Source organism: Osmerus mordax, chromosome 9 (genome assembly GCF_038355195.1).
Source record: "Osmerus mordax isolate fOsmMor3 chromosome 9, fOsmMor3.pri, whole genome shotgun sequence".
In the NCBI taxonomy this organism is placed as follows: domain Eukaryota; kingdom Metazoa; phylum Chordata; class Actinopteri; order Osmeriformes; family Osmeridae; genus Osmerus; species Osmerus mordax.
This window is the reverse complement of record NC_090058.1, coordinates 787,220-800,603: the sequence shown is the minus strand read 5'-3', so window position 1 is coordinate 800,603 and position 13,384 is coordinate 787,220. Positions and strand designations below refer to the sequence as shown.

Sequence of the window (13,384 nt, the reverse complement as noted above, 5' to 3'; positions counted from 1 at the left end):
TGCTCAGATAAGGTGTGATTACACTGCTGGGATAACAAGCATCCCTTTAAAATGTTCCCTCCAAGTGGAGGTGTGTGAATTATGCAATTAACTGCAAGGATCAAGGTTTCTGCCTCTAGAATAATAACCGAATATTCAGCTATCTGCTTAGCTAATTCTATTAGCCTAATCATATTTCCTCCTTACATACAGGCCTCCGGGATTAAGGCTTCTAGCTTTACAGGTCATTTGAGATAGGCAATTTGGCTTTTACGAGGCAGGATTTGGCCCCGTCTCTGTAACATAAAATACCTGCAAAGGACAAGCCATTCTTCTAGTAACCTGAAATGTGTGTATCATAAAACTGGCCCCTCGCACACACTCTGACTATAGCTGATAACAACATGGACAGCCTGCAGCAGGACGTCAGCCTGGTGTTGTCTGGGCCTGGAGGACTGACCTCAGCCTGGTGCTGTCTGGGCCTGGAGGACTGACCTCAGCCTGGTGCTGTCTGGGCCTGGAGGACTGACCTCAGCCTGGTGCTGTCTGGGCCTGGAGAGGACTGACCTCAGCCTGGTGCTGTCTGGGCCTGGAGGACTGACCTCAGCCTGGTGCTGTCTGGGCCTGGAGAGGACTGACCTCAGCCTGGTGCTGTCTGGGCCTGGAGGACTGACCTCAGCCTGGTGCTGTCTGGGCCTGGAGGACTGACCTCAGCCTGGTGTTGTCTGGGCCTGGAGGACTGACCTCAGCCTGGTGCTGTCTGGGCCTGGAGGACTGACCTCAGCCTGGTGCTGTCTGGGCCTGGAGAGGACTGACCTCAGCCTGGTGCTGTCTGGGCCTGGAGGACTGACCTCAGCCTGGTGCTGTCTGGGCCTGGAGAGGACTGACCTCAGCCTGGTGCTGTCTGGGCCTGGAGGACTGACCTCAGCCTGGTGCTGTCTGGGCCTGGAGAGGACTGACCTCAGCCTGGTGCTGTCTGGGCCTGGAGGACTGACCTCAGCCTGGTGCTGTCTGGGCCTGGAGGACTGACCTCAGCCTGGTGTTGTCTGGGCCTGGAGAAGACTGGGAGGGGTTGGAAAAGAGGAAGGTGTCCAGACAGATACGGGTGTGAGGGATTCCCAGCCTGATAAACACAGTCCCACATGCTGAAGGCTGGTTTGGGAGCAGTTTGGTTGTTGTGTAGCTCCAAGGGACTCCTGGAGAGAGGGAAAGAACTCTGAACTCTCTCTCTCTTTCTATCACCCTCCCCTCTCTCTCACCCTCTCTCCTTATCACCCTCTCTCTTCTCTCTCTCCTCTCTCGCTCTCTCACCCTCTCTCACCCTCTCTCCTTATCACCCTCTCTCTTCTCTCTCTCCTCTCTCGCTCTCTCACACTCTCTCACCCTCTTTCACCCTCTCTATAACCCTCTCACTATTTCAGTAAGATAAGGATATGAATGAGTTCCTTAGTTGTACGATGCAGCCCGGTGCAGTTGACTGTGAACCTGGAGGTCTGAATCTCTGTACTGTGAAGAAATCTGCAGCATGAATACAAGACCTGATGATCAGCCTGTGACTCCGTGCTCTCAGATGAGAGGCGTTTGAGACCTGATGATCAGCCTGTGACTCCGTGCTCTCAGATGAGAGGCGTTTGAGACCTGATGATCAGCCTGTGACTCCGTGCTCTCAGATGAGAGGCGTTTGAGTCGTCAGTGCGTTCTCACACCCCTCTGTGGTACGCTGGGAATGAGAGGAGGAGGAGGGGGGGTGCAAATCAAACATGTATGGCAGTAATTACCCTGGTTCTTGGCTGGCACGCTGGGTCATTTAGAAGATTCATCAGCCATAGATAAATAAACAGGGTTCACTCTCAGTATGGCGCCCAGCAAACCTCCAGGTTGTTCAGCTTGGCTTCAGTCCGCTCTCTGCAGGCCCGTGCACCCATGTGCAGGGCAGGGGAGCTGGCTGAGGGGGTTTCATAACAGGCAGAGAGCTTCTTCCTCTCCACGTCCGGATCCGCTTCAACACAACCACATCGGACGTCTCCTCTCCAAAACAGCCTGTCTGGGTGACTGACCGTAGATCCAAGGAACAAGACTCGTGAAAATCGTTCTAGACAAACCTGGTCGCCAGCAGCCATTCATGTCAGTGAGTAGGACAGAATGCAATCATTCTGTGTGATTTCAATTTGCACAAAACTCGGCCTTAGGAAGGCCAATTTTGTGGTTTTGAGACTAGCACAATGAAACACATGTATTTCATCCCAGCCCCAAATGGTATTCATGCGAGAGGGTTATGGGTGACTGCTTGTACTGAAGTTCTTTAGTCTGCAGTGCATAAGGTGCTTGTACTGAAGTTCTTTAGTCTGCAGTACATACGGTGCTTGTACTGAAGTTCTTTAGTCTGCATAAGGTGCTTGTACTGAAGTTCCTAAGTCTGCATAAGGTGCTATTGGGGCTTTAGCACTGTAGTATTACAGTACTTGACTAGCAAACAGTAGAAAGACAGATACAAATCTTACTGAAACAATTTAATTTGTATTCATAACATCAGCCACCAGTAATAATAGTTCAATCAATACATAAAACTGAACATAAAAAGTTGAAGCAAACTGACACTCTGTCTCCAAAGTAGCCACCTATCGTGGCTAAACTCATCCTGGATGTTAGATCCTCAACAGCAGGCCGGACACTGCAGCAGGTACACACTTCTATCTATGCTCAGAAGCAGAAACGCGATAGTGCCCCCTTTTGGAGACAATAAAACATGGGAGCATAATATAGAGGCAACTAAAATGACATAAACCAACAATAAGATTATGTTTGTAGATTATTGGATTTCTGATACAAGCAGTATGGTACTGAAGGCATCGGTCTAATCTACATTCAGATGTACATTACAACCGACAGATTTACAGATAAATGAATACAATAGCGCATAACTACCCTGGAGAACATTATGTATGGTACAGAACAGAGCTATTGCTAGTTGATATCATAGGTGTTCGTTGTCTTGTCCGTGCTACTGCTGGTGAACACAGACACTGGCTTGGCCTCAAAACCTTGGCTGTTCTTGTAGTAATAAATGAAAAGGAAAAAACCTGGAGAAACAAAGGAGATTACACATCACAACAGGAAGTCCTTCACACATCACATGTCACAACAGGAAGTTCATCACACATCACATATCACAACAGGAAGTCCTTCACACATCACATATCACAACAGGAAGTTCATCACACATCACATATCACAACAGGAAGTCCTTCACACATCACATATCACAACAGGAAGTCCTTCACACATCACATATCACAACAGGAAGTTCATCACACAGCCAAAACAGGAGGTTTTTCTTCAGAGAACAGGGAGACAGAAAGGTATATCATCCTAACAATACCCCCCAAAATAATTCACAAAGCGGTAACGCTTTTTATAAGATTTAATTCACGCCTAGAGATGTTCTTGGCTGGGCCCACCTTGGAAGGAGTTGATGATGCTGAAGATGTAGTAAGATGGGATTGCCATCTTGCCGTAGCTGAAGAAAGCAAAGCCCCAGGACAGGCCGAGCATGGAGAACAAGCCCAGGATGGAGAAGGTGTTTGTGGGCGTGGAGCCTTTCACCTCCTTGGCTTTGAGCTTCTTCTGGAGCTGAATCTGTCGCACCACGAAGATGAAGATGGCCAAGTTGAAGAGAAACACCAACGTGTAGTAGCCAATGTTTACTGCATAGTGAACCTGGACATCAGGGATCCAACACCTGAGATAAAAGAACATTTTATTAGCACCGTTTTGTTCAATTTGTCTGTCATGGAAAATGTCATTATTGAAACTTACATGTTTACGGTGCTTCCATCATCTACATGTATGGTTTGCATTTTATATTTATTAAGGATAATGAGGATGACAACAACAAGACCTGGAGTAACTGGAAGACAGAACATGGATGTTTATGGAAATACAGATGTAAAATATGTTGGAGGTACAAGGACAGCTCTGTCATCACTCTCACCCCATCCGGAAATGTAAATCTTCACCAGGTAGCTTTTGATAGCAGTGTTGACATCTTTCATCTGCAGGAAAATGTGGAGGGCCTCTAAAAAGAACCAGGTAAATGTGGACAGCATGAAGTAGTGCATGGCCGCGGCCATGACCACACAGGACGCTGGGTTGTTCAAGCCTGCGATGGTCTGGTTCAGGAGGAAGGTGAGATTTAAGAAGAACAGGGACAGGAAGAGGTTCAGCAGGATCTTGGTGGTTGAGTTCGACTTGGCTGACCTGCGACAGAGAAGGAAGTGAGTCAGTAGCCTCAGTTATCAGTGTTTCAGCCTTCTAGGCTTGTTGGCCAGTCAAAACTATCAAACCACGACAACCAGGAAGGTTGTTTTAAAGCATGCTTGTTACCTCATAGCACACTGCATGAAGAGAGCGACTGCCAAGAAGAACATGGACAAACCAGAGCCGATGTAGGAGATGTACGTTAAAGATTTCATGTCTTCTGAGGTTATCTTGTCCGTTTGTGACTGTTGCAGTTACAGTTTTAAAAGTCAGTTAGCGAGAGGGAGCTATACAGACCAGTCAACACACAGATGCAGCTCTCATTTACAGGTATTCACAGGAGACGAGTCTCACCATTAAAATAGCAAAGAAGGACAAGTGAGTACAGTTGCATTTGATGCTGTCGTTGAGAATCTCCGTTTCACATCCATCAGTGGTCCAGTTGACTTCACCTGAAAAACAGATAGTCAGCTCACCTGTCTGGAACATTCCTCCTGCTAGAACTGCTCTATCGTGATGCTGTTTATAATCATGAGTTTATGTGGTTGGGGTAGTACCTTTACCATTCCAGGAATTGCAAGTGAAATTACATTCCTTTGCATTGCACTCCTTCTGGAAAACAACACACACAAGATAAAGTCCCCTGGTCTCTCTCCTCGCACGTGACCAGGGCTGTCTCCCTCTGTCTCACCTGGTTAACTCACCTGGTTAACGCCTCTGTAGTGAATGTCGATGGTATCTGTGAGGTTGTGGATTTCAACCCCCATGTTGATTCCGACTACCTCATTATTCAAAACCTTGCTTTTTAATTTATCCTGAAGAGAGTGGGTAGATGGATGGATTAAAATGAGACATAGATGTTGGATTCAACCTTGCTGAAGCTTACCAGTTTACTGTGCCTGGTAGCAGTCATGCTCGGGTCGTCTCTGCTCACCTGAGCCATGTTGAGGAAGACAAGAACCCCAACAAATGTACCACTTCTGTTCACTGCCATGGCAACCGCCTCCTTGGACATGTGTACGGACCTGTTGAACTCTCTCTGCAGGGTGTTCTCACTGTCCACAATCTGCAGAAGACACGCTGTCAATCTCACTGCAGAAGACACGCTGTCAATCTCACTGCAGAAGAGAAGCTGTCAATCACACTTCACAATCTGCAGAAGACACGCTGTCAATCACACTTCACAATCTGCAGAAGACACGCTGTCAATCACACTTCACAATCTGCAGAAGACACGCTGTCAATCACACTTCACAATCATCTCTACGTCAGGTTTTGTGTACTTGGTAGCCCTCTCCCTCCGGGACGTACGCTCATGTTCTTATCGGATGAGAAGCCAAAGTTGATCTTGTTAGGCTGCTCTTTGGGCAGTCTGCTCAGTAGGCCTTTGACCTCGCCCATGGAGAGGGCTGCTGTGCTTGAGTTGCCCATTTTCTCCAATAAGAACGACAGGTTGTTCATGACCCCTCTGTCACAGGACAGCAACAGTGGGACACAGTTAGGTTTTGTATTTATTTTTATTCTATATATTTTTTTAAGCAGTGAATTTTCTACGTAATCAATTTCATTTTCTATTAGAACGTACATTGTAAGGATAATGCTATATGAGTTAGTACTGATCGTTTGACAGTGCTACGTATATGAGTTAGTACTAATGGTTTGACAGTGTAACAGTTAGCGTAACAGTGTAACAGTGTAACAGTGCAACAGTGTTACAGTGTAACAGTGTAACAGCTAGCGTAACAGTGTAACAGTGCAACAGTGTTACAGTGTAACAGTGTAACAGCTAGCGTAACAGTGTAACAGTGTAACAGTGCAACAGTGTTACAGTGTAACAGTGTAACAGCTAGCGTAACAGTGTAACAGTTAGTGTAACAGTGTAACAGTGTAACAATGTTACAGTGTAACAGTGTAACAGTGTGACAGCGTGACAGTGTGACAGTGTAACAGTGTAACAGCGTAACAGCGTGACAGCGTAACAGCGTAACAGCGTAACAGCGTAACAGCGTGACAGCGTGACAGCGTGACAGCGTGACAGTGTGACAGCGTAACAGTGTTGTTTGATACGCACGCTGCAGCAGCTGCATCGATCACCCCTCCAGAGTCCACCTCCACGTTGGGGAGTTCGAGCTCCATGTCAGGCTTCTTCACTGGGTTGTCACATGTCTGGCAGGACTCAGGCCCCTCGGATGTGACAGTCAGAATGTAGCTGGTTTTATCAACTATGTCTATCAAAACAGAGGATTGATCAAAACCTAAATTCACATTCAGAAATGCCTTTGCCTGTATGTTGCGTGTCATTTCTTGTAGAAAACAAGAACAGAAGGTAGATTAAAATACCTGCACAAGTAGTTTCATTGTAAAGGGACTTTTCCTTATTACACATGGTGCTGAGATTGATCTCCTGGACGTCAAAGTCAGCTTCAACAGAAGAGAAAGTGTTGAAGTGAGTCTTGCCAGTAGAGGGCGCTGTGTAACAGTTTATTAATCAGTTTATTAATTTACCCTCTATGATCATTTGCTAAGCTGTCTCTACTATTTACTCCAAAGACAATCCCCCACCCCTGACCATCCAGGTGATCCCCCACACCTACCTATCCAGGTGTACAAGGTATTATTCAACTGGGAAGGTCTTGCAGATCCATTTTCAAGAATACTTAAGTTGAATTGATCAACCATTTCAGCATGAAAAAAGATCACGTCTGAATTTTGTTTTCTCCAAACCGTAAAGTTACACTTGGAATCCCCTGGGTGACACATTTCCATGGATACAAATCACATTTCACACTTCACCTATAAGTCAGGACATCAATGTAAAGAAATCCAGTCACTGACACAAGGTTCACTACTGCACTGCAGGGATCAAGGCTTCACTCACCTGAGCTCACATGTCCTCCGACGTCAAGAGACAGAAATAATTCTACGGTCTCCGTATGATCTGAAAAAAAACAGAATGATTTTTTAAAATGATATCACAGTTTTATATTTTGACTTGAAATGTGATTGAAGTCTCAGTAAAATGTTTGATCTTACTCCTGGTAGGACATGTGAAATTCAACGAATTGACGTTTGATGACAGGACCTGTGTCAGGTTGTCATGTATGATCAGTACGTGATCTGGACATTCCAAGGCTTCACTAGTGATTCCAGAGAGCAGTTCTGCTGTGGCCAGATAGAGTATATAATACACGCATCTCTGCATGGCTGCCCTGTAGTCTGAAGACCAAAATAACGTCATTATTTCAACGTAATACATACACAGCTAACTTTCAGTAGAATTTTTTTTTTTAGATCAACAAATCCTGAATGATTCTTACCTGTTGGATGAGTGTGAGCGAGTGTTGCGTCAGGCTACACAACACAGTCCACTGGGTGGAAAAATGACAGCTGACGTTTCGAGTTTTGATATTTACCTTGCAAATGAGATGTTATGTATTCTCAGAACCCTTTCCCCCAGAGGCCAACCCGGCCTGGTCACGGTCAGATAAATCTATGTGTAGATGTTATCTGACCGATACATGTTTGATCCTGGCCCCTCTCTCAACATGGCTATCCCATGTTTGGTTGCTTTATGGATGAGATCTGGATGTTAAACTTACAGTAGATGCATGTTGGATTCATGATTGTGATGGACAGAATTCAACTGTAACAACCGGAGTGTTACAGTAATAAAACACACTCTTCATGATAACGTTCAGTGGCAAAGGTGTGACTCAAACACACATCCTGCTGTGTTTTGGCTGTTCTGAATATTTTGTTTTTATGAATCCTGTCTGATGCTGTATAGCCGTGGCAGATGTCAGTGTGCACTGCTGTCCCAAATATTCAAATAACAGTAATGACCATATGTGTACAGTATGATGCAAATAGTCCATTCAAATATGACCTTTTGACTGTTGTGTACAGCATCTGTGATATTATCAGCTAATCATTTCTTTCTGGCTTGCTGCCAATCACTCCTTTGCTGGACAGAGCTGGACAGGTGTGCTGGACAGGTGTGTTGGACAGAGCTGGACAGGTGTGCTGGACAGGTGTGCTGGACAGGTGTGCGGTACAGGTGTGCTGGACAGGTGTGCTGGACAGGTGTGCGGTACAGGTGTGCGGGACAGGTGTGCGGTACAGGTGTGCGGGACAGGTGTGCGGGACAGGTGTGCTGGACAGGTGTGCTGGACAGGTGTGCGGTACAGGTGTGCTGGACAGGTGTGCTGGACAGGTGTGCGGTACAGGTGTGCGGGACAGGTGTGCTGGACAGGTGTGCTGGACAGGTGTGCGGTACAGGTGTGCGGGACAGGTGTGCGGGACAGGTGTGCTGGACAGGTGTGCGGTACAGGTGTGCTGGACAGGTGTGTTGGACAGAGCTGGACAGGTGTGCTGGACAGGTGTGCTGGACAGAGCTGGACAGGTGTGCTGGACAGGTGTGCGGTACAGGTGTGCTGGACAGGTGTGTTGGACAGAGCTGGACAGGTGTGCGGGACAGGTGTGCTGGACAGGTGTGCGGTACAGGTGTGCTGGACAGGTGTGTTGGACAGAGCTGGACAGGTGTGTTGGACAGAGCTGGACAGGTGTGCTGGACAGGTGTGCGGGACAGGTGTGCGGGACAGGTGTGCGGTACAGGTGTGCGGGACAGGTGTGCGGGACAGGTGTGCTGGACAGGTGTGCGGTACAGGTGTGCGGTACAGGTGGGCTGGACAGGTGTGTTGGACAGAGCTGGACAGGTGTGCTGGACAGGTGTGCGGGACAGGTGTGCGGTACAGGTGTGCGGGACAGGTGTGCGGGACAGGTGTGCTGGACAGGTGTGCTGGACAGGTGTGCAGTACAGGTGTGCGGGACAGGTGTGCGGGACAGGTGTGCTGGACAGGTGTGCGGGACAGGTGTGCGGGACAGGTGTGCTGACCTCTGAGGCTGGTAGGAGGAGCCATGAGGTTGTGAGGGTTCATCGCTGATGATGTGTCGAACTGAGAATGAGAGTTTCTCCTAAATATGAAATATGAATATGTCAGTTCTATTCTCAGAAGCCACTGTGAGTCACGGGCGATAGATCACATCATTATGTAATCTGGGGTTCAGATCATAAAAACACTTGGTGACAAATGACCCTATCAAATTTTTATTGTAAATATCAAATTTATGAATGTGGTCCCTTTTCATATCAAAATAATACACGTTTGTGCATCTGTGAGTGTGTGTGTGTGGTTAGTCTTCAGTCTGTGTGGATATGTGGTGTGTGTGTGATCCCTTACAGCTGGGGGCTCTTCAGGCTTTCAGCCTCTCAGCTTTCAGACAGCCTAACTGTGCACAGCTTTCAGACAGCCTAACTGTGCTCAGCAACAATAGCTCCCTTGTGTCACCAGTTCACATCATAAATGACCTGTAGACTGTGGCTTGGTGGATGTGTGTGTGTGTGTACATGCGTGTGCGTGTATACTTGTGTGTGCGTATGCTTGTGTGTGTGTGTGTCTGTGTGTGTTTGCATGTGCTTGTGTGCGTGTGTGCGCATGTGTGTTTGCATGTGCGTGTTCGTGTGTGTGTGTGTGCGTGTGTGTGTGTGTGAGAGAGTTTGTGTGTGTGTGTGTGCGTGTGTGTGTGCGTGTGTGATAGCTGCGAGGAAACTAACCCCTCTCCAGCTCTATAGCAGACTGACTCCACAGCACACATAACCCCATGATCACAGCTCAGGAGACCAGCAGGAGACCAGCAGGAGACCAGCAGGAGACCAGCAGGAGACCAGCAGGAGACCAGCAGGAGACCAGCAGGAGACCAGTAGCCCCCCCCCTCCTCCATGCAGCTGGAGTGTTTAACAGGTGCAGCCCCCTTTTCTACTGAAGAGACCAAATATCTAGAGAATTGTGCTGTGAATGCAGCTCAAGATCGCCCTCTTGTGTTTATTGCGACGCAGTGACCAACAGGATTCTCTGAACAATCCATATTCATACTCAGAGATTGCAAGAGTACACACATCCGTCACTCAAGTAGAAGTACAGATACTCATGTTTAAAAAGACTCTAGTCCAAAAGTACTGACTACATCTGTTTTAGTGTCACACAGGAAACGGGACCTCACATCATATGAATACATAAATACAAAAATACACTCAACACATTTGTCAGGAATCTTTTTTTGACGGTGACAATTTAGAACATCTCCCTCATATATGGCCATGGGTGATCAGGAATGTCAAAAATATATTTTCAACCTTTCTAAACTTTTTTTTCGAAAATATGTTTTCAACCTTTCTAAACTTTTTTTTCCAAAATATTTTTTAACCTTTTTAAAGTTTCTCTCTAACAAACTTGAACACTTTACACTTTTTTCCACACACAGTGAGAGGACGAGAGGGAAGACCAGAACAGAGTAAAGCAGAGCAGAGTACAGTAGAGTAAAGCAGAGTAGAGTACAGTAGAGTAAAGCAGAGTAGAGTACAGTAGTGTAAAGCAGAGTACAGTACAGTAGAGTAAAGCAGAGTAGAGTACAGTAGAGTAAAGCAGAGTAGAGTACAGTAGAGTAAAGCAGAGCAGAGTACAGTAGTGTAAAGCAGAACAGAGTACAGTAGAGTAAAGCAGAGTAGAGTACAGTAGTGTAAAGCAGAGCAGAGCACAGTAGAGTAAAGCAGAGTAGAGTACAGTAGAGTAAAGCAGAGCAGAGCACAGTAGAGTAAAGCAGAGTAGAGTACAGTAGAGTAAAGCAGAGCAAAGCACAGTACTGGAAAGCAGAGCAGAGTACAGTAAAGTAAAGCAGAGCACAGTAGAGTAAAGCAGAGTAGAGTACAGTAGAGTAAAGCAGAGCAAAGCACAGTAGTGTAAAGCAGAGCAGAGTACAGTAGAGTCAAGCTGAGCAGAGTAACCTTTTGAAACAGAAAAAAATATTTTCCACAAATATTTTTCCAACCCTTTGAAACTTTTTTTTCAAAACTTTTCTTTTCACAAAGTAAAAGGAGAGGAGAGGGGAGGAGAACAGAGAAACCTAAAACAGAGTCAAGCAGAACCTTTTTTTATATATATTTTCCCGAACCTTTCGAAACATTTTTTCAAAAACCTAAAGGCAAGCGGGCAGGCAGCTATGGTGATTAGAACCCATTCTGGTGCACTAAATACATTTAAGATACAATCACATTCTGGATGGATCGAGTTTTCATTGACACGCTCCAACTTAATTCAACAGATTAAGACAGTGATGTCATTGGCAGAGTGTGGAGAAGTCAGACTAAACTAACCGTGTGACACGCTCCTCCACTAAACCGCCAGAAACCTGGTTACTGACCAGCGTGAAACCAGGCTAATCTGTCATGTGATCATGACTGCATCAGACCAGTCTGACTGGGTCATTAGTTTCCAAGACCCCCGATCGTTCCTGGCCACGGCAGATGATGAATGTGTTTCAGTTTGAGATCCAGTCTTGAATCCACCAATCAATTGTGTAGTTGATGTACAGTACTTATTGATAGTGACAGTGAATGTACAGATGATTGACTCCTAGTGGTTAGGTGCAGAGCCTGGCTGAACAGCTGCAGGCCAGGTGTGTGTGTGTGTGTTCAGAGAGCTGGGTGCTGTGATGCTGCAGGTGTGTGTGTGTGTTCAGAGAGCTGGGTGCTGTGATGCTGCAGGTGTGTGTGTGTGTGTGTTCAGAGAGCTGGGTGCTGTGATGCTGCAGGTGTGTGTGTGTGTGTGTTCAGAGAGCTGGGTGCTGTGATGCTGCAGGTGTGTGTGTGTGTGTGTTCAGAGAGCTGGGTGCTGTGATGCTGCAGGTGTGTGTGTGTGTGTGTTCAGAGAGCTGGGTGCTGTGATGCTGCAGGTGTGTGTGTGTGTGTGTTCAGAGAGCTGGGTGCTGTGATGCTGCAGGTGTGTGTGTGTGTGTGTTCAGAGAGCTGGGTGCTGTGATGCTGCAGGTGTGTGTGTGTGTGTGTTCAGAGAGCTGGGTGCTGTGATGCTGCAGGTGTGTGTGTGTGTGTGTGTGTTCAGAGAGCTGGGTGCTGTGATGCTGCAGGTGTGTGTGTGTGTTCAGAGAGCTGGGTGCTGTGATGCTGCAGGTGTGTGTGTGTGTTCAGAGAGCTGGGTGCTGTGATGCTGCAGGTGTGTGTGTGTGTTCAGAGAGCTGGGTGCTGTGATGCTGCAGGTGTGTGTGTGTGTTCAGAGAGCTGGGTGCTGTGATGCTGCAGGTGTGTGTGTGTGTTCAGAGAGCTGGGTGCTGTGATGCTGCAGGTGTGTGTGTGTGTGTGTTCAGAGAGCTGAGTGCTGTGATGCTGCAGGTGTGTGTTTTGCAGGGGGTCACCAACTCAGCACCGTATGGAAGATGAATATATGATGCATATGATGCCCCATAAGGAGCTGCTGCCTCCCGCGTGACGCTCAGTTTCCCAGCCCTAACCCTAACCCAGCCCTAACCCTAACCCTAACCCTAACCCTGCAGCACAGGAGCAGGCAGAGAGGGGGAGGGGGAGGGGGAGGGGGAGGTGGAGGTGGAGGGGGAGTGGGAGGTGGAGGGGGAGGTGGAGTGGGAGGTGGAGGGGGAGTGGGAGGTGGAAGGGGAGGTGGAGGGGGAGGTGGAGTGGGAGGTGGAGGTGGAGGGGGAGGGGGAGGTGGAGGGGAAGGTGGAGGTGGAGGGGGAGGTGGAGGGGGAGGTGGAGGGGAAGGTGGAGGTGGAGGTGGGGGGGGAGGTGGAGGGGAAGGTGGAGGTGGAGGGGGAGGTGGAGGGGGAGGTGGAGGGGAAGGTGGAGGTGGAGGTGGAGGGGGAGGTGGAGGTGGAGGGGGAGGTGGAGGGGAAGGTGGAGGTGGAAGGGGAGGTGGAGGTGGAGGTGGAGGGGGAGGTGGAGGGGGAGGTGGAGGGGGAGGTGGAGGGGGAGGGGTCTGTGTGTATGTTGGAATGTGGGACATGAGAGGAGCGGTGTGTGTGTGTGTTTGGAGAGGGAAGGTGCATTGCTGACCCTGTGATGCTGGGCAGCTGGAGGGGGAGGGTACGGGGGGGGTGGGGGGTACAGGCTCCAACATGCACAGAAGAAGAGAGGCCCAGAAGAGACAGGTGCCCTACACACACACACACACATGCATTCATGCACACACACACTCACACACCCACACACACACAATTACACACACATGATTTCTTTCCTGGTTGACACTTGCATTACCCTGTTGTTTGTGTGTGTGTGCGTATG

General features: G+C 48.0%; 1 protein-coding gene across 2 annotated transcripts; it reads right to left on the bottom strand.

The window, feature by feature from the left end:
- Positions 1 to 2,476: 2,476 nt before the first annotated feature.
- Positions 2,477 to 7,003, bottom strand: LOC136949216 (adhesion G protein-coupled receptor G3-like). 2 transcript variants are annotated; one of them, XM_067243452.1, is made up of 13 exons: positions 6,831 to 7,003; positions 6,577 to 6,657; positions 6,308 to 6,464; positions 5,548 to 5,704; positions 5,171 to 5,302; positions 4,941 to 5,051; positions 4,794 to 4,848; positions 4,591 to 4,688; positions 4,363 to 4,481; positions 3,971 to 4,236; positions 3,796 to 3,886; positions 3,438 to 3,718; positions 2,477 to 3,059 (listed from the first exon to the last, which is right to left on the bottom strand). In XM_067243452.1, the coding sequence occupies exons 1-13, from the start codon at positions 7,000 to 7,002 to the stop codon at positions 2,944 to 2,946; spliced, it is 1,836 nt and encodes a 611-aa protein (XP_067099553.1). In that variant the 5' UTR covers position 7,003; the 3' UTR covers positions 2,477 to 2,943. The 2 variants fall into 2 exon arrangements, with proteins under 2 accessions (XP_067099553.1, XP_067099554.1); XM_067243453.1 differs by having other exon boundaries at positions 4,794 to 4,845.
- Between the last annotated feature and the right edge of the window lie 6,381 nt (positions 7,004 to 13,384).